Source organism: Calonectris borealis, chromosome 5, assembly GCF_964195595.1.
Source record: "Calonectris borealis chromosome 5, bCalBor7.hap1.2, whole genome shotgun sequence".
Taxonomy (NCBI): domain Eukaryota; kingdom Metazoa; phylum Chordata; class Aves; order Procellariiformes; family Procellariidae; genus Calonectris; species Calonectris borealis.
Window position 1 is genome coordinate 36,345,800 of NC_134316.1, and position 25,554 is coordinate 36,371,353.

General features: G+C 38.8%; 1 protein-coding gene across 4 annotated transcripts; it reads right to left on the reverse strand.

Annotated features, from left to right (window-relative positions):
• On the reverse strand, positions 1 to 25,327 carry KATNBL1 (katanin regulatory subunit B1 like 1). 4 transcript variants are annotated; one of them, XM_075151803.1, is made up of 10 exons: positions 25,193 to 25,293; positions 16,900 to 17,027; positions 15,386 to 15,426; positions 14,730 to 15,012; positions 13,173 to 13,291; positions 12,937 to 12,987; positions 12,763 to 12,852; positions 12,105 to 12,194; positions 11,577 to 11,670; positions 1 to 657 (listed from the first exon to the last, which is right to left on the reverse strand). In XM_075151803.1, the coding sequence occupies exons 2-10, from the start codon at positions 17,011 to 17,013 to the stop codon at positions 592 to 594; spliced, it is 948 nt and encodes a 315-aa protein (XP_075007904.1). In that variant the 5' UTR covers positions 17,014 to 17,027; positions 25,193 to 25,293; the 3' UTR covers positions 1 to 591. The 4 variants fall into 4 exon arrangements, with proteins under 4 accessions (XP_075007904.1, XP_075007905.1, XP_075007902.1 ...); XM_075151804.1 differs by lacking the exon at positions 1 to 657 and adding an exon at positions 8,142 to 10,018 and having other exon boundaries at positions 25,193 to 25,327; XM_075151801.1 differs by lacking the exons at positions 1 to 657; positions 25,193 to 25,293 and adding exons at positions 10,030 to 10,926; positions 21,738 to 22,367.
• Between the last annotated feature and the right edge of the window lie 227 nt (positions 25,328 to 25,554).

A 25,554-nucleotide genomic window follows, 5' to 3' on the forward strand; every position in this document is an offset into this window, starting at 1 on the left:
ATTTTAGGCAAATACAACAACAATAATCCACAGAAAAATTATTGCAGGATTTAATTTATAAGCTTTCACTGTCTCCTGCAAGCCTAAAGAATTCAGCAAAGCATCTTAAAAGTGGTGTTCACTGGTCTCTCTGTGTCTAGTGTCTAGTTTAGAATTACTTTTTGCAAGGGTAAAGATGTGCTTTTAGATATTGACATGTCAAAATAAGAAGTATTGGAAAGGGAAAGCAAAATCAAATAACTGCCAGGGCTACTTCATATTCATGCAAGAGTCGGAGGGGCAAGGGAAGAAATAAAGTGCATAAACTCTTAACAAAAATGTACATCAACAAACTGAGGGCCCAGGTAATACCTGTTTAGGAAAGAAGGGGGGATGGGAGGAAAACCAAACCAATAAACCAAACCACACAACAAACTAAATAAAAACCACCAACCTGCTAATCTCTGAAACTGATAATCTTATTATACATGATATTCCTTTCTCCATGAAATAGCATGATGCTCGATGAAAAAGCAACTGGACCTTTTAATGGCTGCAGTGTAGGTATCTGGAATAGAAGCATTCTTCAGCAAGGCCACAGAGAGCTCGAGCTCAGGTGGACCACCAGCAAGTCCCACTGCGGGCTTTCACACAGCCGATTATCTGGCTGGACAGTCTCTGCGGCAGACAAAACATGGCGAGATTAAAAAGTCTGAGCCTGTGCATTTAAAATAAGAAGATTCTCCTAGCATACAAAGCACACGGTGGCATCTTGACGTAGAAGAGACACATACAGGAAAGAAAAACAGGTACTTTTATAACTGAATCATGGACACAACTTTAGATATAAGTTTGGAACATCTAAGGGAAGTTCTGCTAGCAAAGAATCCCACTGAGGGTTCAGCAAAAGGGTCTCCTACTTTCTTAGCAGAGGTGATGCCATGGCTGGAGCTCACATGGAGCAGCAGACCAGGGAGCAGCGCTGCAGCCGCTCCACACGTGCCACAGCTCTGCATGACTAACTGCTGGTGGTGCCATGGGGAGAAAAAGCGATATATATGAGACAATAGCTGTGGTTGAAATACTCCCTAAAGCAGTAATTACTGCTTATATTCCTTTTATCTCACCACTGCATGTGGGAGCAAAAGGTAGGGCTTGCTGGAGCCATCTGACTCAAATTAGTTCTTCCTCTCACTCAAGTCACTCATTGTTGAGATGGTAAAGTTCAATTATAGTGCTGCAAAGCCACCGCAAATGATACTTTCATCAAGAAGCGCAATGCTCCTAAACACTCGTGAAGATACTATTTCAGACCATTAAAATCAGTTCAAGTTCTGAATATGTTTCCTGGCCAAAAGACAATTTCAAACAAATGCCTGAAAAATCTGACAGTTATGCTGAACACCAGGAAACGTGGGCAGCAGTATCTTGGAGATATACCTCAGAGCTAACGGATAGAACTTGCTCTATAAGGTATGAAAAATAGCATAAAGTTAACGCTAATCAAATACTACAAAGGAACAACAGACCAATCCATTTTGTCAGAAAAAAGAGTTAATGAGGATACCATGAACTGTGGATAAATACATTTCTCAATACAGAAGTCTATTACAATCAGGGTATAGATTTGGCAAGTTTATGGAGGAAGAGAGACAGCCTTGCAGTTCCTTTCACGTAAGCAGAATTCTTGGTATGAGAACTGTTTCATCCAAACCAGACTCAAGTGAGGCTGCGTTGAGGAAGCACATATGAGAAGTACGTACGCCAAAGCCTGCATACAGAAATGCTGAAATACGCCTCACTGGTCCCCAAGGTAAAGGCTGATGTTAGCAAGCTGCCAGTTGTGAAGACAGCTCCAAGGGCGTTCTCCTATTTACAGCCCTTCAGAATAAGGTGGCTGAGGTCATGCACCAAATATTCAGACAATCTAGAAAGTGCAGTGCCAAAACACAATGCACTAATCCTGAGAATCCATAACATCAGAGAGTCCTCATTCAGGGAGGCATTCTTATGTACCTTTTTTAGTGAAAAATGGGGGGCAGCATTTGTTGTCATCTTGCCACAGCACGACTTTATGCTGGAGACAAGCAAATTCTACTTTTCCGGTTTGGGTGGGGTTTGGGGTGGTTTTTTTTGGTTTGGGTTTTTTTTTGGGGGGGTGGGGTGGTGTCCTTTTTTTTTCTTTTTTTTTTTTGCTTTGTTTTTAGCTTTAGTAGCAAACTTCTCTGTTCAGCTGGGAAGCCACCAATACTGCTTTTTGAATCAAGAGTTACAAGATGGAAAGAATCCCTTTACAGATGTTAAGGGACATGCCACTAATAGAAGCATAAGTGCACTGGAGTGCAGAAGGAACTGTAAAAATGGTGCTTCTGCACAGCAATGAGTGCATACATGTGCTTGCACAGCATCCTATGAACGAGGCCAGTAAACATGCCCTCACTCTGCCCAACTCCCTGGCCATTTTCGGTGGGGTCAGAAAACCACCCTAAAAGGCATAAGATTGCAAAAATGAGAATTCAAAGAGACACGAACAAATTTAAAGACCTGTACTCAGAAGGGGAGGCCAGATGGGTGAAGAAGGAAAAAACCCCCCAAAACCAACAAACCACCCACCTCTAAGCAGCATGATTTCTCCCTAACTAGTCGCTAGCCCGCCATTTCTAAATGTTCAGAACTGTGAGCACTTTTAATTAATACTTGGTAGAATATTTATGTTTAAAACCAATTTATATACATACACACAAACACATCTAATACAACAGCTTCATCTTAAACCTGGTATCTGAAATAGCCACTGCATTAACATGCATAGTTCTGCTTCTCTAGCGTTAACGTAAGGGATAAACAAAGTGGTAGCATCCACAGTTGCCATGTGTTATTCATCAGAGGTATAAGCCTCTAAGTTTTCACAGTTCAATGACACTAAGCTAATGATTTTTTTTGTAGTGAGAAGCTGGAAGACCTGAGATACAAGACATCACTTGGGAAACCAGGTGTGCCAAATACGAAGGCATTTTATTCTCACTTGGCTAAGTGACAAGGTTGATGTGGAGCTGGGAGCTCAGCCAAGCAGATGTGCTTCAACACGTCACAGGGATGGAAAAGCAGCAACTGGGAGGAAACGTGACTGCTCTGCAAGCACCAAGTGTCCAACCTTCCTTTGCAAAGTGCCTCACTGTTGTGGAATTAGGCACACAGCACTGGAAAGACTTCCTGCATCATCACACCTGAATCTTCAATTATCACAGGCACCCTTCTCAGGTGGTGGGAATTTTTGTACCATATCTAAAACAAACGCTCCCCCTTCCCTAGTTTTAGTTTTATACTAGTCAACTCCCTGCACCAACAGACAACTAGGGAGGCCCACATCAGCCACAGTCCTGATGAGAGTGTGCCTGTGTTCAAGCCCTCAACCCCCGTAATGATTACTGATGCCACCATTCAGAGGGCAGTAAGTATTTTTAGAGGGATCCCTTGCAGCACTACCTCATCATCCAAATAGCAGGAGATCTTGAAATCTTAATCCTCAGAATTCTCTCTGTCTAGCAGAAAGCATCCTAACTATACCATCTTCCAAAAAAAAAAAAAAAGGCAAATCCAAACTTTTACCTAAAGTACCAAAAGGTTCTTTCTAAGAAAATTTATTTCAGAAGACAGTTAGCTCTGGTGGGCAAGGTTCACTTCACAACCAGCTACCCAGCTTATTCTTACGCTAAAGCTGGCTATTGGCATAGAATTACTCCAGAATTAACGCTTCTGTTGATCACCACTCATTTTGGTTGATTAAAAAAGTCGAGCTTTTAGACTTACCAGAACACAAGGCAGAGAACAGAACCTGCCAGTTATTCTTTAGTCCTGCTTTGTTTTACTACTTCACTACTAATAGCTAGAACCTTACAATGTTGAAAATAACGTTTTACACTACTCATACAATGACAGCTAATTATATAATTTTATTTACTTTTTTCTGCAGCTGGAACATGGGGTGACACAGTCATCCAGAAATGAACTAATGCAGCAAGGATTTTTCTCCTTTTCAGTCAGAAACTTAATGTTATTTTCAACACACATAAATGTCTACGCCTTTTAGCTTCAAGACAAAGTACTATTAGCAGACATAGAAAGAAAAGATTTCTGCTCTCCAAACCAAGCACACAACACGTAATTCCTTTCTGCATTCATTGTAGCAGTTTCGTCAGCATGGAAATAGCATTTTTGGTTTCTTACAGCCAAGAGTTGTTAAGACGTCAACTCCGCAATAATCCATCACGCCACTTTTATCTGGACTAAGTAGATAATAGCACAGCTGATTCACATGCGATAAGACAACTTGACAGTAATGAAATATGCGTCCTCTTAACAGCTCACTATTTGTGCAACTTCTCCTCCATTTAGAACCAACCATGCCACAGGCTTTGTGGATGTGGCAATCCTCCTCTGAAAGAGTGTCTCAAAATGATTTAACTCTTGCAGAAAACAAGTTTGTCTCATGCAAAAGAGAGGTGTAATGAAAGCCTGTGGTCACAAAACACAAAGACAGGCTGTTTTTCTGAAGCTGGAATACCTATTGTACTATCTGAGTAAGTCTTTCAATCCATGGAGTACCTGAAACAAGAGTGAGAGTGGCAACTGCAAGATCCAAACATAATTCAGAGTTTTTGAAAGTGAAGCTCAGTAGATTAAACACAAGTTGAAAAATAGCCATCAACCTAAATTACAAGAGCTATTTGAAACTGTCTGCAGGTCACTTTAAAGAATGATGCTAGGGTGTGTATGTATGCCAACACTTACACCCACAACAGCAGGCAGTCCTGGAATGTAACATTATCTTGATATTTAGATTTGTTTTAGTTGTTTCACAATACACATAGTGCTCACCTAGAAAAAAAATCCACTAGTAAAATCTACTCGTTCTGTTTCTTTCAAGCCTATGCATGTAGAAAATCCACTAGTTGTTTCTTTCAAGCCTATGCATATAGAAAACAGCCTCCTTCCCAAATTCACAGAACATTATGATTCACAGAAGTGTATCAAAGGAAGTCACAAGCGTATCTGTAAAAGCATTTTTATCACATGTGTTTTGGCAGCTACACTTCCCAAAGGGAATTCATATGGCTTTATGCAGTGAAATTAAGGAATAAGGGGAGTGGGTGGGGGGATGGGGTGGGAAAATGTGAACATGGCATCCTTGTATTTTATTACAGCAAAGTACAGGTGTTTGAGACCCCAATAGTTAGTTGTTCAGCCACACTGCAGTGGTCCAAGTAATGACTGAATTGAAGCAGTGATCTGTATGAATCAGAAACAACTACATACCACAATCAACCTGAAAGTAGCAGATCTCATTTTATAGCAATATGATCAGCAGCTGCAATCTACATGAAGAGATACACTACAAAGCTCTAGTCAGTATGGAAACAAAAATATTCTAGGACTGCAACAGTTGAAGTCTGTGTGATTATTTCTCTTTTATCCCACTAAGAGATAGTGCTACACCTCCTGCCTCCCATACAGCAGGTTAGTATCAGAGTCCAGCATAGTACTCAATGACCAAAAAAAATTAAAATACTGCGCCTATTGTTATTTAGAGTGAAAACACTTTATTTTTTTCAACCAAGTTCAAACTCAAACTTGCAACCATGAGTGTCCACTTCAATTAATAGGTATTAATAAAATTTGTGTGAAAAGTCTTAAATTTTCACAATCACTTCAAAATGAATAGTGTTAAATAGCTAGCCCTGTGTTTTATATAGAATTTTCATCTTCCCCTCCCCGCTTCTAACAAAAGATACTCCCAGTATATTTAAACTAGAAGAGGAAGAAATATCATTAAGTGCTGAAGAATGAATGCAGGGTAGGGGGAAGGGGAAGAAAATAAATAAATACTTGCATTTAGTCTCATTCTAAGACAGCAAACAAGCCATTTAACTAATATGGAATAGAAATAAATTGTTTAATGAAGTATAATAGAAGTACTAACACCACAAGCATGCTCAATCTATTCTCTCAGTGAATCTTTATCTGTAGCCTACGATTACTGTGTGTAGGAAGGTAGACTGAAGACAAAAATTAAACTACTGTGGTCTGGCTTTTACCAAGGCTATTAAAAATGGCTTCATTTTTTTTCCTCCTCTAATGCAGCATCAGTTCAATATAAAGTTCCTCACACAAGAACCAACTGCATTCATAAGCTAAAGAATTTGCATTGTACAGAAGTTGGAATAACTTCACACCAGTAGCACAATTTGCATGGTTTTGTGTTCTGAAATAGTTAACTATGAACCACCTGTTTCCCTTTGTACCAGAAAACCAGGCACAAAATACAGCTGCAAATCTCCACACTAAGACAGACATTCAGTCTTCTGTAAAACTGGAATAATTGGCAAGATGAACTGGCAAATGCAACTACTTGCTAGTTTCAAAATGTAAGCTTTGCACAAGATACTTTCAAGTTTCTACACACCAAAAACGTCCACCTTTTCAATTAAAAAAAACACAAAACACCACACCACAAATCAGCACTGTAGCATCCGTCTTCAAAACTTTTCTCTCTTCAATGCAAAATGCATAAAGACCTGTAACTCCAAACTTGCCTACTTCAGATACCAGAAAATGAAGATACAGCCTGCTTTAAGATACGTATGGAATAATGCAGTGGGGTTGATGTCACTCAACATAGGGCATGAGTACTTTTTTTGCCCTTTCCTATTCTCCCATCCCTCCTGCACCCCAAGTGTTAAAACTGCAGCCTCTGATAACAATAAGGGAGCCTACAGAAAGGGAAAGATCATTTTAATTATCTCTCACTGCAGAAGATAAGCTCCTGGAGGGCTGATGCTAATTTTTTTTTAATACCAGTAACAATTTGTAAGCACTATTAAGTAGCCTGGAACTGCAGTACCTCTGTGATACAAGGGTGTTCCACTGCAGAGTACTCTTTACTAAGAAACCTAAACTTTGATTCTTACATTAACAGAATATTGGGGTTTTTTTAGCTCTGCAGAAAGGCAGTTTGCCAGAAAGCTTCTTTAATTTCAGTTTAGGGGATGGGTAACTCCTAGTTCACGCTTCAAATAAAAACCCTTTCAGCAAAACAGCCTCAAGTACTCTCAGGGAACATTGAGGCAGAAGACATACTGTTTTTCAAAGACATTAATTTCATATCAAGTGGTATAACACGAAGAACAGCTTTGCGGAGGCATCATTCATCCTCAAGTACATACATGCTTCTGCATCACAAAAACATACAGGATAAGGATTAATTCTGCCTAGATCTTTTGACACATCCCAGAAACAGCATTTTCAGAAAGTATCACAAAGATTAGCATTTATGCACGATTGTTCATAAACTTAATTCTTAAGATTCACTGAGACAACTACATGGATTTCATGGAGTTACACAGCTATTAAGACATTTTACTCATGTCACCTTTGAACAGATATCATACATATACATTCTATTACAGCAAAACTGATTCCTAGCCATTTGAGAACGAAAGAGCATACAACAAGCTGAGCCTGAATGTCAGCATAAATTAAATGAGTTTAAGATCAGACAGAAAAATCATTTCATAATGGAGAGACCAGAATCCTGTTCTTACAGTCTAGCAGCTGCCTGAAAACAGTAAAAAAAATCGTATAAAATAAGGCACAGAAACTAATGACTTAATGTTTAATACTGTATTATTGATGCTGTCAAAATACAACTTTTGGCAGTTAAAAATAATGCATTATTTTATTAGATATTTCTCAATAACGGTTCTCAAATCAATCTTACCTCGCCACTAGAAAAAAAAGCACCATCCACAGTTACAATTTGGTAGATCCATGGCCACATGCAGAATTCATTATAAGCCCATGTATTTACATGTACAGTCAAGCTGGATTTTTGAATATTAGAGTATTTCACTTTGATCAGTTACAATGATTACTTCTTGTGTTATCAGAAATAAATGGCCATGAGTTACTTCATTTTGTCTATTAAAAAAAACAGGAGAAAATAAGATCTGAATTTCCATCACCTTTACAATATTCTCCTTGAGGAATAATCTAAGAGTTTCAGCAATTGTTACCCAAATTATGAAGCTAGTCTTTATGTTACTTTTTACATTTAAGTGCTCAACAGAACAGAAAGGTAATAAAAGAACGTCATCATACTGTAGTTCCTTTAAATTTTTAATTGACAGTAAGAACATTTGAAAAGTAGTAAGTTCTATCTCAGACTCTTTTGAGTGTGAAATATCTCTAATGGTACATAACAATTCTAGCAAAAAGAATTTGCCTATGTGCATATCTTGAGATTGTCCCACAGAGTTTTCACTTTTGGGATGTCCCAGAAACTCTTCCCTGTAGCTGACTGCCCTGGGAAGCACAAAACCTTTGGTGGTTTAAAGAATATTCAAATAACCAAAAGCACCAAGTTCTGATGACAGATTTCTAGTTGGCCTTCAGAAGTCAGCAATAATGATATGTAAATTAAATACAAAATGAAGCAACAGGAGGGCTAAAGCTGCTGACCACTAGAAGAGTTTAAAATTCATTTATTTCATCTGCAAAGCAAAAACCACTTGAGGCTATCAAAAGACTTTTCTCCTGCACATCAATAAAAGTGCACATGCTTAATGCTAGGTATGAAAACAACCCTTGTAAGTACTTAGTTTTTTAAGGAAGTAGACTATTTGGTGATACATGCTGTGCATGTATATTTATGTTTTAAGTGAACAGCTGGCACTTCATAAGCTTTTAATTGGAAAAGCATGCTTCCTAATCACAAAATAAAAAAAGGCAATAGCAAGCCTAAAATCGAAACTCCCTCAGAGCTATTAAGCTATAGCTTTTAAATTAAAATAGTACAGGATAGCAACAGGATAGTAAAAGAGTTTATAGCTGTATTTTCAATGCTATTGTTGGTATGAATTTGCCATCATTGATCAGGCTAGAACTCGATTAATTTTGCAACAGCTCTTTGTCAGTTTCTTAAAGGAGGTAGTATAAAAAGGGTGCGATTTGAGTAACATGGCCTCATCTGGCTGTAAACATTTCAAACAATAGACATAAATATCTATGATAAAAAGTACTGTGGAAGAGATTATTCTAGAAATTGTTTTTATGAACTTGAAAAGAAAAAAAACAGTAGATACATTTAATATATTTACTTATTTGCATGTAGTTTAAATGATACAGAACAAGATTACTGTGTTAGAAATCCACTTACAATATAAAAACATTTGTTAGACAAATTCACCATTCTGCTGACATTTGCAGTAACTGTTTATCCAAGCTTAACTTCAGGTGTTTATAATATTTTTCATACATGAATTTTTGTATATGTGCAATGTTTCATTAACTACACAATGTGAAACCCTGATTTTTGTGGTTTTTCATCACAATCTGAACATAATAGCTATTTGCATCTTAACACATTGGCTTTTTGAAACACTAGTAATTAAGGCATCTTTGCTGTATAGTTTCTCAATAGTGCAAACAAAAACTGTCTTTAATAATTTGATTAAAACATAGAAGTAATTGAATATTCCAAAGTTTTTTTTTAATGTAATTGGAAGATAGTTGTGCATTTTGGAGTTCTCTTGTGAAAGAAACATTTAAAAGCTCTTAATGCTGATTGCTTTTGTTGGTTCCTTATAACTGGTTCTGCTGTCTTGTCTTCATGACAGTGTAATTCATCTTCTTTTATGCGATGTTGTAGTAAAATACAGTAGCATTTAAATGAATACTTAGTAACTGAGTGAATCCCAAATGCAGCAAAGGCATACAGTTTTCATAGTGCACTTTCACCTCACTGAAGTAAAAGTTGCTCCTACTAGACATTTTTCCACTTCAATGTGAAGTAGATTGTTAGGATTTTGTTAGTGGTTTCATTAAACAGCTTGACAGTTCAGTTCTCTTCTGCCAGTATTTCACAAAAGGCTTTCAGAAATAGTACATATTTCAGGGATACTTTAGGGGATTGTTTCACCACAAAAGCACACATAGTTTCCCAATCATGTCAGTGTAGCTGTAATAAATAAGCATTTACATCCTAGAAGAAAAAAAAAGGAGAGTTTGTCACATTACTTATAGCTATAACATCGACTGTGTGTCTGTGGCAGGGTAACCAATCAGGACGATAATACAAGAATAATTATATTTAGGCCAAATTTCAGAACAAGTTGTCTTCAATTTCAAGATTACTTTCAATTAATGCTTTCAATGGCATTTCTTGATGTACTAAAAAGCCTGCAAGAACAATGGGATTAGTTTCCAAAGCCATCAATTTAGTCTGTTTTTCCTCTGCTCCCTGCATGCACAGGAAAGAAAATCATCATCATGAAATCATGTATTTGAAACATGTTTATTAAGATGATATGCCTTCACTCCATCCCTCCAACATTCTTGTACTACTCCTTTTGCTCCTGACTTGTTCAGGTGGCTTTGGTCACAATCTATCCTGATACACATTAAGAAGTAGGCAAATGAACAGAAAGGGAACCTGAATCCTGGAGAAACAAACTGACACTGGCTATAACTGCTATGTTGATCTACCAGCAGAACTAGGTAGTCTATATTACAAGCTCCCATTGCTCTACCAGTTGGGAGTTAGAACTCAGTTCTTCTACATCCCTGCTGATTGAAACTCTGCAAGAAGTTTGTAATTATCCTTGTAGAGACATCAAAATTGAAGTTAGAGGTGCACAGCAGTCCCAGAAGAACAAGTAGTAACTTATTTGTTTGATACATCAAAGTGGCAAATTCTGTAGCCATAGAATCATATCTGAAGGAGCTTTGTGGAATCTATAAGTAAAGCATGCAATCTCCACCTTCTTTTCAAGTTCATTCAAATCCTGCACATAACCAAGTGTCTGCTTTAAGTCCTTTCTCACTGTCTACCTTCATCAGGTTCCACCACGTGGAGAGGTTTCTTACCCAGTGTAACTCTTGGTGCCCAACCTCAGAAAGCCATGTTAATATAGATGTTATATCATGAGCAGCAAATTATGCATTTACCAGACACCCTCATTATATTACCGATACCACAATGTACCAAGAAGGAAACAGGGATTCACTTCAGATGGAGATACTCTTCTGCTCTCCACAAACTCATCATTTTCTAAGCATTAGGTCAGCAGTAAGCTTTAGAATTTAGTATGTTGTCACCTGCCCCAGTCACCTGATGTAGAAATGCTAACATTGCTGGGTTAAGATTCTCCATGCTGCATTACACTTACAACAATGCGTACAGCACATTTCAGAGAAAACATCTATCCTTTCACAGTGTACCTACTCATCTGGGCCCTTTTTTACATCAATTTTAAGGCTTATTACTATTAGCTATTTTATTATTAAGGAGATGCTTTCTCTGTAAAGAAAGAAAAAAGGATAAAAAAATTCATTGTTATAATTCTAAACCACACTACTATTAGCATATGGAATACACTCCAAACTTCTGTAAAAATTGAGCAATATACTTAAGCATTAGTGGAAAATAAAGGAAAGGTGTTTCTATCTGCCAATAGTTTAGTGTAAATAACATCAAATGAGATGAATACTGCAAGTGATACAGCTATGTTCATTACTAAACACAACTGAAACTGGATTACCTTAGCTATATTACCAGTATATCCTGGAACCAGAGTAAGATGATTCTCCTGTTCCCATAATCCACTTAATTGTTGTTTTAAAATATGAATATTTCTGAAAAAGAATGAACACCACTTTATAACATATGCATACTACATTTCAACAGACTTTTTGACTGAAACACATGATTATTACTGCATATAGACTTGTCATAGTCTATGAAAGATATCGCCACAATATCAGAAAAATTTTGATCCAACTTCTACAGCATTTATATAACCCCTGATATGACTGATATGTTCTACACGTATTAAAACTCCAGTAAAAAAAAAATCTAAGGATTGGAAACTTAAACCAAAGCCATGACAAACACCACCTGTGTCTTAAGAACAGAACAAATTCTTTTAAGTACTTCTAAGCTTTTACTTTCAAATTATATTTTTTTCTCGCTTAGATAAGGTGTGCTCCTACTGATCAAAGTTAAAACAGATTTCGAGATGGAATAAGCTACAGAAACACATTTAAGTATTTCCCAATACTATACTCACCCATCCTCTGCCTTTTCTGTATGTGCAGATAGTTCTGACCACCATCTCTTAATGACAGCCTGAAGCCAGTTTAAACCAACTATCACATATCTGTAACAACATATTTTACATATTATGCTTTTTTTCCCCCCACCTCCAATACCTACAGGTCAGCTGAAGTATCAAGACAAATTGGTAAGCAACTTAGAAAGCAACACAAAGTTTTCTATTCTGGAAGAAAAAAATCTAGACAAATTGGCAAGTTTAAATACTTGCCTATGTTTTCAATTTCAAAGTGGTAAACTGAAGCTTTTGTTGAAAAAGTAGAAATTCTTCAGGTATTTTGCCTGAAAACTTTACCTTGATTTCATGTTATAAAGCATACTAAAACCTCGGTGCTATTCTGTTTTACTGTTTAGGATAAATAAATCTGCATAAGGGCAAAGCCAGTTTCCCCCTGGTGCTTAACCTTGCAGAAAAGAGTTTTTGCACCACTGGTTTGTTAAAGGAGAAAGGTTCACAGGAAAGATCCCCTTCAGGTAGGTGTTGCCTGAGAAAGGCAGGGTTGGGATAAGGGGCAGAGGGAACAAGAGTCAGAGGACTAAACACCATTAATTTCTAGGGCACTGCATAGGCAGGAAGAAACAGTGCTTTGAAAACATCCAAAACTGATACTTACTCTTCATATTTGCTTTTAAGCAATGATTTCACTAAAGGCAAAAGATCTACACAGCAGCCAACTGAAATATATGGTTTTTCTTCCTGTAAACTTAAAAAACAAAATGTTTCAGAAGTGCTTAAACTTCAGCATGGTCACAGCAGATTCTTATCCCCCACTTCTTTTTGTCTGTACCTGTTTGTAAGCACAGGAAGGCAGTCTACTACTACTCCAAGATCCTGTATCCTAGAAATATTAAGAATAAAAGCAGAAATGTTACTAGTAGAGCATAGGTTGAAGTATATTCTTTAAATCATAGTGGAAGCATAAGTATAACAAAGTTACAGCATTTAAGGAACCCCTAAAAATACTGTAGCATATTTGGGATTGCTACCACTTTAAGAATATAAAAGAAGAGACACTCAGTTTACCTCATTAAGTAGGCTACCAGTTCACTTATACTTCTCCTTCGCCAAAAGGTTAAAGCTACGTTCAGCCTCAGATTCCTGCTGAAAAGAACTTGAGCCATAGTTTCATGGTCCTGAGAAACCTGCATATTTTTGAAAATATAAAAGAAGTTTACCACAAGTTAAGTAGCCAGCAACAACACAATAAGCGGCTCTAATATAGTAATTTAATATATGAAAATATATTTTTCTACCTTTATGCTGATGAGTTTGTTTTAGAAATTTACCTAACAATGGTCTTAAAAACCCACAAAATTCCCTTAGAAGGGGGCACAAATAGATTAAGACTACTTTACCCAAAAGCTACAAGAATAAGGTCTGTACACACCTAAAGAGAGATATCTAATAATTAAATAGAGCATTCATTCATCAACCTATAATTCTCACCAACTTTGGGAACTTTTTACTTAGATGCTTACTAATTTTGAGAACTTAAACAATTTAGACACAAGTAATTACAAGTATTATTCTGAACTTTGACAGAAAAAGTTGATTTCTGAAAAAGCTTGTTCTCAGAACGAAGTTTAGGTATTTTATCAAAATCTTGGATTGGAATGAACACTGCAGAGCCACCCGCATTTCTCAAACCAGTTAAACGGTCATCTGTGGCCAGTAATCTGGTCTTTAGTTTCTCAGAGGATGAATCTTCCCCAGTCTTCATTTCTTTTACCTTTCTTTCCGCAATCTCTTTATTCTAGCTATTCTGCTGCTCCTCCCTTGAAACCATCAAATTCAATGGAGTGCAAGAGTGCCACAGACTTGTATCTCCAGCCCACTGGACTCTCAGGCCTCTCTCTTCATGGCAGCCCACACTTACAGTACCATGAAGAGACAGCATGGTGAAAATCTTTGATCTTATCTTCCCTGCCATGCCTTATTTTAAACACCTGCAAGCCTCAATGGGTAACAAACATCTATGGTGACAGAAATGGAAACTTCAATATTAAGGGATTTAAATGGCCTTCACTGTCACAAAATCTGTTTCATTTAAATAGCTGACCTTTTAGGCAGTTTCAGAAGCCCTGCAAGCGTTTACTGGGTTTCATCAAGCAATCTTAACAGGAAATACAGTCTTATACGAACACTTAAGTTAGTTTCATACACACTAAACTGATACTGCTATTGAAAATGGTCCTATCCTACCTCATCAGCTTATTCACATCCATACACTAACACTTTCACACTTCCATAAACATGTATGTTGCCGTGCGCCATGCCAGATCACGAAACCTAACCAGGTCAAAACTATGTTTTCCTTTGGTGCTGGTACAATTTTAACCCAGACTAGCCTGGCAGATCTGAGCTTCTGTGCTAACACAAAACACGGGGAAAACTGGCAGGACTACTACTGTCGGCAACGGTATCACTGTAAACTGACAGATAAAGCTGTAAATCACAAGACCTGAGCCAATCTATATGTTAAGAAAATTAATCTCTTTGAAAACTTTCACAGCTAACCACAGAAAGAAACTACCAGGAATACTTTTAAAGAAACTTTAGTTTAAAATAAACTCCACTTACCTCTGAAAAAAATCCACTATATTTGGATGAGGGGCCTTCTGTTTGAGATGAGCCAGAGTCACTAGAATTCAGCAAGTGTGTACGACTGTCGTTGTGCAGTTTTGCTGGCAGATTCCCCGCACAAGCCAGTTCATTTTCTTTATTTGCCATGTCACAGCCCCTAGATTTAGGGAACTGTTTCTTTCTGTAACAAGGCTTTGGAGTATAACAATTAACTTTTCTTTTACAATATACTACTTTGAAAAGAGAGAGGGGACTGGTCACTGTTTTTCCAACTGTTATTCTGCAATAATAAAGCAGTATTTTAGTGAAGGTTGCTCTAAACTTAAGCAATACTTTGTGTTATTAAGTTAAAACGTATCATTATGAATTCAGCAGTCAACTTGCAGGTTACTTAAAACATTTTATCCCCAAGATATACTTTCATGACATTTGGGTTATCAGAAGTAAGAGCTACCACTAATATTTTTCTCCTGCTTTTTTAAATGCAGACTCATTAGTATGGAAGTGGACACAAGAACCAAGTATTGTCAGTAAAATTAAGTCCTATCTTCCATTTGTGTCTGCTGGGTTGTTGTAATAGATTTAAACTGCTTCCTCCTCCCTGCCTCCCTCTCACTTGAAACTTAAGACTCTACACAGCACAGCCCTCTTACCTGTTTGTGTATGAAGCCAGCTGTTTTGGAGATTTCTTACCCTGGGAGAAAGGGAATAGAGAATAAAAAAGCTTTACTAGTAAAAAGGCTCAAACACTCCCACGGTTTGTCAAAAAGAAGTCCTGCTTTATCATGGCCTAAGTTCATCACAGATTCCCTCCCTTCCACCCACTCTTGCTATTCTGCAACTAAAGCACAGCTACGTTAACCTTCCTATAGTCTTCAAGTATTTCACAGTAACCTATAGATGGACTAGCTCTGCCACAGCTGTCCTTGGAGCACCACAGTCAGCTACAGGCTTGGAGTATCTTTGGCAAGAGATGGGATTATGACATCAGAGACAGATTCTTTAGTTACTAGCAAACTAAAAACTGTGACTAATATAAAAAGCCTACTGGAATCTGATCACAAAATTGCATTACTTGTCTCACACATATATTTAAAGGTCCATAATACAGCAGATGCTAGCATTGGGAAGGACGGCAGCAGAACATCTCCCCACCAAAGCACAATAACAAAAAAATCAAGACTGCTGTAGACAACACCAGCTTGATTATCCTGAATTCATTCGTAAGAAACAGATTAGCACCCTGACACCAATTAGGCTGCATAGAATGGTGATATCCCAGAGGAATCACAAGATTCATTCAAGGTTGTGCCACACAGATTAGCAAAACCTTTGAAAATTAAGTAACACAATTTGAAGATGAATTTCTAAAGACTTTTTTTTTTTAATACAGTAATCTTCAATGTTTTAAAGCTTCATGTAATGAAAATGAATTGTGGCATTCTGGTCTATTTTTTTTTCATTAGTGAAAAAATTATTAAAAATAAAAAAGCACTAAGATGCTCAAATTAGAAATATGTACTTTCATATAAACAGGTACTATGCTCATATACTGCAGGCATTTCAACTTGAAAATTTATACTACTGTTAAGATTTATGTTGTGCACATCAGCAAAACAACGCTATGATCTTTTTTTGGTAACACCGAGTCAAACCCACATGGGTTTTAATACATAATTTCACTAAACAAACAGACATAGAGGATATTGGCATCTTCACCACTGTTTGAAGTGGTCTTACAGTAAGTTTACCTCCCTAGTACTTCCTCTGTACTCCACTGCCTTATTTATTCTTCCAGTAACACAGGTAAGAGGTTGTGAGAAAATGTTTCTCACTAGCAAGATTCCAGTGGAAGTACACATTCCTCTACTGAAACAGTTCTTGGCTAGACTGCAGAAAAGTAGGCATGAGCAAAACCATATCGGTACCTACTGCTCACATGGATGATACGATGCATGTATCTGTGTAGTCACTGCCTGTGCCTATTATATTATGAAAACTATGCATTATAATTGCTGTTCAAGCTAAAGTTCTATTGCATATCTAAACACGAAATGCCCAATAGTGCTGTGCTTCTAGTTTTAGACTGCTCAGAACTATGAACTTGTTTGAATGTTTACTTCAGTTTCATCAGAGAACATGAAAAAAAAAAACCCAAGCAACTCACCTCCTTCATGATCTTTTTAGTGGAAGAAGAGATTCTTTTTCTGGGGAGATCAATGGGATGATCTTCAATATGCAATACTTTCTGTTTTCTAACATTGTGGGCTTCAGATGCCATAATCTCTCAAATCCCTGTTTTCAAGGGAGGATATTTAGTTATATTTTCTAAAGCATTCATTCAACTTTCTTCAAATGCAGCTGGCAAAACCAGTTAAAACAGCTCAACTATTCACAAGATGTTCCATCATGTAAATAATCCAAGACATCATCCTTTAGCAAATATTAGCTGGAGGCCTTAACATTAGTAACATGCTGATGAGCACTTCAAAATTCCCCATTTAGTTTTCTAAAAAAAAGGGAACAAGAACAAGCTCCCCCCAAAGAAACAGAGGCAGAGATCTCGTTTTCAGACCAGCTTAGTACACCTGCACTGACGGGTGCCATACAGACAAGAATAAAGCAATTTAGGAGACTCTTTCCTCCACATCACACTATGAATTTCATCTGCCACCGAGAGAAAAGTAATTGGTCGAACAGCTGTTTCCAAGTGAGGAAAGGCAGCTAAATAAAAATAATCCCTGTTCTTCAGGAAGAAGGCAAACTTCATCAAAATAGTGAAGGTAAAAAAAATGGAAGTGAAAGATCTCCCCTTAATTTATTGGCAAATCCGCCCCCCACCCATTTTTCTCAGCATGTATTTTTATATTAAAAAAAACCCCAAACTTTATTCCACAGTTAACCAGTAAGACAATGTCTGAAGTACTTTGTCTTGAAGTACGTAAATATTTCTACAAGAATTAAAACCAGGACTGAGACAGTTGTACATACGGTTTTGCATTTTGTCTAATGATTCAGAAAATCCACTGCTTGAGACTGGATACACAAACCACATCATTATGGAGCACTATTCTTAAAATTTTTTAGTAAGACATCCTACCTGACTTTTAAAAACCAACCATTTGCTCTAATTTTATTGTTTTTCCCCTAAATGGCAAAACTCTGGTCCCAACATGAGTGCCCCAGTCTCTCCCCTCCACCTTTAGTACCAACAGTCTACCCCTTTTGCTCTATGTAGCAGGTTTATCCCACATTAAGAACTTCAGTATTTAAAACACTAAGACACTGAGCACTGAAAATGCCAGATGGGAAACAGCTTATTAGCCACAGAAAATCCTTCAATGCGGTAGCTAAAGGCCATCAAATAAAACAAACAGGTGGCATGCTCAAAACAAAGTAGAAGGTGTATTCTCCACATAATGCATATTAAATTCCATATTGTAGGATACAGTGGACGCAAAAAAAAATTTTTCAAATGCTTCAGTTTTCTTTAGAACAGGATCAGTACTGAAGAATCTCATCTGAGATCTCTCAAGAAAAGGAAGATTTACTGACAGAAACCCTTATCCTGCAAGATGGGAACATGGAGCCCTCAGACCAACAACTTCAGCAAACGGCAGCATTATTTAGGGCATGACCTTTAACAGTTGGTGGTCCGCACTTTTCCAGATACAAGGCTGGCTTAAGACTGGTTCATTAACTTGACTCTTTCCCTGCATACTATGAGATGGTGACAGAATAGTTGTCACCCTGTGAGCTCTCCATGCTTCCAAGCCTTCCAGCTTATAAATAAAAAGTTAAAAAATATTTTTTCCCCTAAAGTTTAGAAGAAACCACAAGAACAACAAACAACTTCACCTCTGCTTATCAGAGTGGTTGAAACCACTATTTGGACTCAAAATGGGCTGTATATTAAAATTTGAACTTGGAACACAAGGCAAACAACTGAACTTTTCAAGAAAACCCCAATGCAACAACCCTAAAATCCAAACAAATCCAGCCTTATATTCAGGCTAACGATGAAGGCAGAAAGCTAGGAGGACTTGGAAAAAACCCTTGATTTTTTTTCATCCCCTGTTTGAGAATGTTGCTGAGGGAAAAGCAATAAACTCCAGTAGACAGGCCAACCTGCAACCACCAGAACTAAACCCCATAGAATCATCCCATCAGATGCTAAAAAATCCATAATCTCTGTTCCTGAAGAATCATTTTTATGACTACTCCTGTGACACACTGACAGCTTACAACTCTTCATGCAGAACAGTGACCTCTCCTTGCTTGTTTAATAAATGACCTCAAACTACTCTCTTCTTTCATGCTAAGCAGTTAGCGAGAATCTGATCTCCAACATATGACAGCAGTGTTAAACTAGAACGCTTTTTACTTAATAGAAGTGTAAAATATCAAACAGCTAGAAAGAAATGTCTTACCAAGGAAACTCAATTAGCACATTAGTATTTAATATTGGGCTCTAAAGAGCCCAAGATAACATCTCAAAATACCAGAACTGGAGATATCTGAACTAGAGAGAGGTTATCCTAGAGGGAAAGAAGTTCCCTACAAAAAGTTGAACATGTCCAAGAGAAAAGTGAAGCGAATTACACACTTTGACAAATTTGATCTAAGAACATAATGCCCCCTAGCCTCCCAGTCGAAACAGGAGGAGACAACAAAACTATCAATTCTTTCTTTAAAGATTGAGAACAGAAACCCAAAAGGCCAACAAATGATCAGATATAAAGGAATATCTGATGAAGTGAAGTAAAACTGAAGTAAAATCCTATGTCTGTGTTCACTGTCCTACAGTTTAAAGAGGTTTCCACAGTTTAACCTATTTTGTGAGGGTCCCTCATGATGCAGAAGCAGTAATGAAATAGCTGTGTTGTTAACCGAGGTGCAGAACCTCTCCCTTAGAGCTGATGAGGCACCTAAAGAAATCACATGTGGAAAGTACAGTCAGTGTCTAAAGATGGCCTCAAGGAAGATCCAGACTGACACCTCTGTTGTGCAAATTAGTAAACAATGTAATCAAGAATAGGATTAGTGGACACAAACGAATAATATATTGGGAAAGATTCAACCTGGCTGTTGTGAAGGCAAGTCCTGCACTGCAAAATTAATGGAATTCTTTGAGAGTATGAAGTAGTATAACACGGATAAAGGACAGCTAAATGATAGAGTCTACCCGAGATTCCAAAAAGCTTCCAGAAGTCCCTCACTTAAATCTCTTAAGGAAACTAAGCAACCAAGTGATAAGAGGGAAAGTTTTTGCATGGAGAAATAGCTAAGAAACAGCGATAAACTGTCTAAGCAGTTCCCACACTGAAGGAACAGGAATCCCGCAGAAAATCTTCATTGGCTTATGCTGTTCAATATATTAATAAATTACCTCACATAGAAGATGAGTAGTTAAATGACAAAGACTGTTGACAATACAAAGTTATACCAGGCACTGAAGATGAGGGCTAACTGAAGAATTAGAGAAGGACTGTCATATACAATAAGCAGAAGCAATGATTATAGATAAATGCAAAGCAAAGCTTGTACCTGCAGGCGTGAGGAAATTTTGGATTCCCTTACAGAATCACAGGCTCAGAGCTAATAATTGCCACCCACAACAAGATCTGGATATATGACAGTTTACTTTAGACCATTTGGATTGCTCAGTGCTCCATATGGATCAATAAATAGTTAGAAAAATAAACAGAACACTGTTGTAACAGTGTATAGAACTAATTTGTGCCTGTATTTCAAATACTGAGCGCAGTTTTAGTACTCTTCCCTTCAAAAAAAAACCAAAACCAAAACAAAAACCCAAAAAAAACCAAACCAAAAAACTCAGAAGACTTCTGAGTAAAGTAAAAAAGAGCTCAGACAAAGCCAAGTTTAAAAAAAGTACGGTATACCTTCCATACAATCAATAACTGAATAGATCAGGCCTTTTCAGTCTGGAAAAGAGGCTACTTACAGCAGAGAGGGGAAATAAGACAAAGGCCTACAAAATGAATGGCTTGGAGAAGTTGCATAGAGATTGTTCACTGTCTTGCCCAATATAACAATGAAAGGGCAAAAGACACTAGCTGAAGGCAGGCTCAAAACTAACAAGAGGGGGTGGCTCTTTGTGCAAATTATAATCAAGCTGAATTTGCCACAGGATGTTGTCGACCCAAATGTTGACATGGGTTCCAAGGTAGACTGTGAAAATTCATAAAAAAGAAATTCACTGAAAGTGATTAAATACAGAAACACAATGCAGGTAGCACAGACACAGAGCAGAACACAAGCAGAAGAATCTGGTACGTCCAAACCTAATACTCCTACAATAATCTTAGTCCGCATCTCAAGAAACCTGCTTCCAAAGGCTTAGTAACGCATGATAAAATGCTAGCTGGCCAGCAATTAAAAAGACTAATGCTAGAGGATGAAAGGCACTTTACAACTTTCATTTCCTATCTGCTATCAGCTATCATCTAGGCATAGCTAATTAGACACTACCACCCACTGTTATTTTGGGATACATATGGAGGATTTTAAAACTGGCATTAGTATCTAATTTATAGAAGATCAAACAACTTAATGCTTAACTGCTTGAATTTTTGACTATTCCCTTGTGATAAGTACAGCTAGTTTGTTCAGAACAATCTGTTATACCATTTCATTAAGGCCAATGCAACTCCTTTGCATTACAAAATTTAAAAAATAAACTAAGGATAGAATGCAAGTCCCTTCAGCTCTGCCTTAGCTCTTCATCATACAAGCCTAAACTGTTTTACAACTATAACAAAGTAGACATCAAATCTCAACAGAGATGCAGTTTCATTAAGATGTTAGGCTCACATTCCACCAGTTTCTCCTGTCCCATGGGTGACTTCTCATAGCAGGTGCCAACCCTCCTTCCTCCCCCTTTTACTCTCCTCAATTTTCAGGAAACAGAAGGACTAGAGTAACAGCAGTCGTATATCCTGGTAAGTCAGCTCATTTGTCCCCACAGCCAATAGACAGTACCTGTGCAAAGTTTTCTTGATGGCTCTACTGCTATTTTCTAACTCTGATCTCTCCCAATACAACTCTTCAAGTCACACCAGAATCAAGCAAAGAAAGTCAGCACTAAAAGGCTTTCAAGTGCCTATCTGTCAAAGGCAAGTATTAACAAACTCTGCCACTCCCTCCCAGCGTCCTATGTTCTGGGCACGGCCCCCAGAGAGGGACAAACTTTTCTTCGCATGTTATGTAATCTAGTCATGTATTAACATAACATTAATTTCTTACTGAACACAGACTGGAGTACTTTGCATGACAGCAAAGCAAAGGTAAACCAGCTAGATTTCTTAAGTCATAAATACCCTTTAAAACATTCTTCCTGTCTTACTCTCTGCCCAAATTCTTAACAGCTATTTTTCCTGTAGCATTCCACGTACACTTGCCATCACAGATGTTCTTGTGATTCTCCCCCACTCCATATTAAATCGAGTGCAAGTTCAAGGATGACAATATGAGACTCAGATGAAAGAGCTAATTAATTATTACTCCCCAAGGAGGGGAGTTCATGCTTTGAAAGCATTCAAAATAGGTATACATCAGGGAACCAGTAATGGTCAACTAATTTCACTATTATTAACAGATCTAAAATGCTCATGAGAAACTTCCAAGAATGGTTATTCCAAATTTACTTCCAAAAGGGTAATATATCTACAAAAATAAATTAGCACTATCTCATGATATAGAAGTGATTCTGTAAGCTTGGCATAATTTCCTTTCATTTTAACTCTGACAAATGTTACAGAATCCATCTGTCTCAGTTTCAGATGGCTTCCACATCCCTTGAATATGAAATAGTTTTTTTTTAAAACTCCTTTTTTAGAAATTTATGCCCTGACAGTTCACCAAGTATTAAATACTGAATTATCTTAAAAAAAACAAGTGGAGTTCAAGATTTTAAGGAGTATGTTAATGTAAAATTTTTCTGCAACTCTATGTCTTACATGCCAGCAAGACACAAATTTTTAATGTGCTATACCTGTCGGCCATTTGTTCCAGTTTAAAGTTTCATGTATGCACAAAAATTACAGGGATTACATTAAATTTGCAGTAAAGACAAATACTATTACTCAAATAGTTAGTTCAAGTAAGTTAGCTTATTCCTACAATTTAAGCTCATTTTCCTACTACTCTTACACATAGAATTTGTATGTGGCCCACTGGCACAAGCAGTCATAATGAACCTCTGAAAGTGACCACAAGTCAGAGTTTGGTTAAGTTTACTGAGGATGAATCCAGGCGTGAATTAGCTCTCCTTGTGGAGCTAGCCCAGGAGTCTAATAGCTAAACCTTATTCACAATCTGGAAAAAAATATTTTCTAAAAAGTCAAATAAACAAGTACCCAGTTTTCTGCATCTGGAGGTACCATTTACAGATATACAGAGAGAGAGAGAGATATATACACACACACACCATTTACAGCTGCCATAAAATAATATTACTTGTCAGCGTTTTAGTCCATTCCAAAGTCGTCCTTCACTAAAGAAAAGATGCTTTTACCTGTTGATTTTCACTTATGAACACGCCAGGAATAATAACGTTGGAAAAGTTCTATTATTAAAGTTATCTGGGAGTTGTTATGTAGGAAATAAAGTTCCAATACACTGAAGCTCCCACATTAATATTTTAAACAAGCTTTAAGAAACTACTCATAAAATTAAATACAGTAATTTTTTTTCTACTCATTGCTCAACCCAAAGAGCTTCAAAAACCTGCAACAAGAATTTTAGATTCAAACCCAGAGAAAGACATATTGGAAAACGCCTCAAGCTCCAAACTTAGTGGAGGCATGGGTACCCACCTCATCCCCACCTGGCTGAAGATAGCCTGTGACTACATTTCACATAGCTTGGGATCACACGACTTCTTTTATGTTATCCTTAAATACGCTTCTATTATTGAATGTTGTCAGTCTATAGTATTTAAAAAGCCTTCTTAATTCATACTTAGGCTCCTTACCCTGGAAACCAACATACAAAACTTAAAATTTTTAAAAAAGCTAATTTAAATTATTCCAGTGGAAATATATCGAAAAGAGAAGTTTCAAAACTGGGTGAGAGAGAGAGCACAAGTATATACACACTACTGTAATAATATGCATGTTTCAGTATACTCACATATATGATTTTTTAAACATATACATATAAAATACATTAATATTATTACTTCTAAGATATTATAATAAAGTTTAGCAATTCAAACCAATGGTAACTTGAGTTCAATGAAATAGCATTACAGACATTTTAATCAAAACCATATGCACTGATAATAAGAAATTAAAGTTACAGCTTTTGACTAGAACAATTTGTTCTTGCCCATCAGCAAGGCTAAAGAGGCACTAACCTGCCTTCTGTTATGCTTTAATTCTACTAAACATGGGTAACTCTCCTTTTTTTCCTTTCCTGATTACAGCCAGAGAATAGAAGGAGCAAAAAAACAGGGGAGTGGGAAGAGCAAAATTCATGTTCCAAGAAGAGATGGAAGAAAGCTATTTTTAAGCAAACTGACTTAACCCTGCTCCAAAGCACAGCATGTTACACAAACAGCAACAAAAAGTTTCTAAGGCTACCTCCCAATCTCTCTTCTTTACAGATGTCACTATCCAGAATTTATTTCAGACCTACATTCAACAACATGCCAAACTACTCCAGCACAACAGTGGAAAAAAAAATCTGAAGGCCTTTTAACCAAGTAATTAATACAGGATCTGATCTTCAAGCATATGAAGATTTCCCCCCCCTGGAATCTGTCACACCCAGGGAATAAAATCCCTCAGCAGGCCTCACACCCAGCTCGTTATCCTCCCTTTCGGGAGCACTGAAACCTTTCCTACCCTCCTTGCATTGCACACGCTTGCTTTGAGTTGTGGCTGGTGCCACCATTTCAGAAAAAGACAAAACTGCCAGAACTCGCTCGCTGGAGACGGCAAGTACCGAGGACAGCCGCGCCGCAGGCCGGCCGGCGGGCGTGGGGGTGTCCCCGCACCGGCGCGGCCGAGGCCTCCGCGGTGCCGGGCGGCGCAGGCAGGGGCGCCGGGCGGGGGAGGCTTGGCGGGGGCCGCCGCGCGTCCCCACCGCGCGGGGAGCGGAAGGAGGCAGCCCCGCTCCCCCACCGGCGGCGGCAGCCCGCCCGCAGCCCCCGCCTCCCAGCGCCCGGCCCCGGCCCACACGCCGGGCGGGGCGCCCCGGAGCCGCACCTGGCCCCAGCGAGGCAGAGCGCGGCCCGGACGGCACCGCCCGCCCCGCACTCCCAGAACCGGCGGGGAGGGGGAAGGCCTCGCCGAAGATCCCGGCCGCCCCCGGTTTCTCAGCGGCCGGAGACGCACCCCGGGCCAAGGCCACTAGGGACCCCGCCCGCGGCCGGCCCCGAGCGCCAGGTTCTCGGCCGCGGCCCAGGCAGCCTTCACCCTCCCCTCACTCACCCGCTGCTCATGGTACCGGGCCGGGCCACGCCGAGGGGGCAGGAGGAGCCACGCAGACCTACCGCCGGGGCCCAGCGCCCGGAGCCTGCGCCATTCAAACGGCGCCGCACTGCATGCTGGGCCGCGCCGCGCCACGCCCCACCGGCCGCGCCGCGCGGCGCAGGCACGCGGCGCCCTCTGGCGGCCGCGCCGTCGGCACCTCCCAGGGGCCGAGGCTGGGCCCGCCGCGGCGGCGGCGGCGGCTGCTGCCTCACGGCCCGCCCCGCCCCGCCCGCCCCCTGCGGCCGGGCTGCTCGGTAAGCCTCTTAGGGCCGCTGCCTCCGTGTTTAGCGAGGTCGCTCGGCAGGGCAGGTTTGCTTCCG

Bases quoted from the DNA above. Each gene is read 5' to 3' on its own strand.
- KATNBL1 (XM_075151801.1), bottom strand. From the start codon at position 17,013: ATGGCATCTGAAGCCCACAATGTTAGAAAACAGAAAGTATTGCATATT. The intron at 12,853-12,936 runs GTACAGACAAAA...TTGTTTTTTAAG, and splicing joins CTTCCTGTGCTTACAAACAG to TTTACAGGAAGAAAAACCAT. The intron at 11,671-12,104 runs GTGAGTATAGTA...ATTCTTTTTCAG, and splicing joins ACAGAAAAGGCAGAGGATGG to AAATATTCATATTTTAAAAC.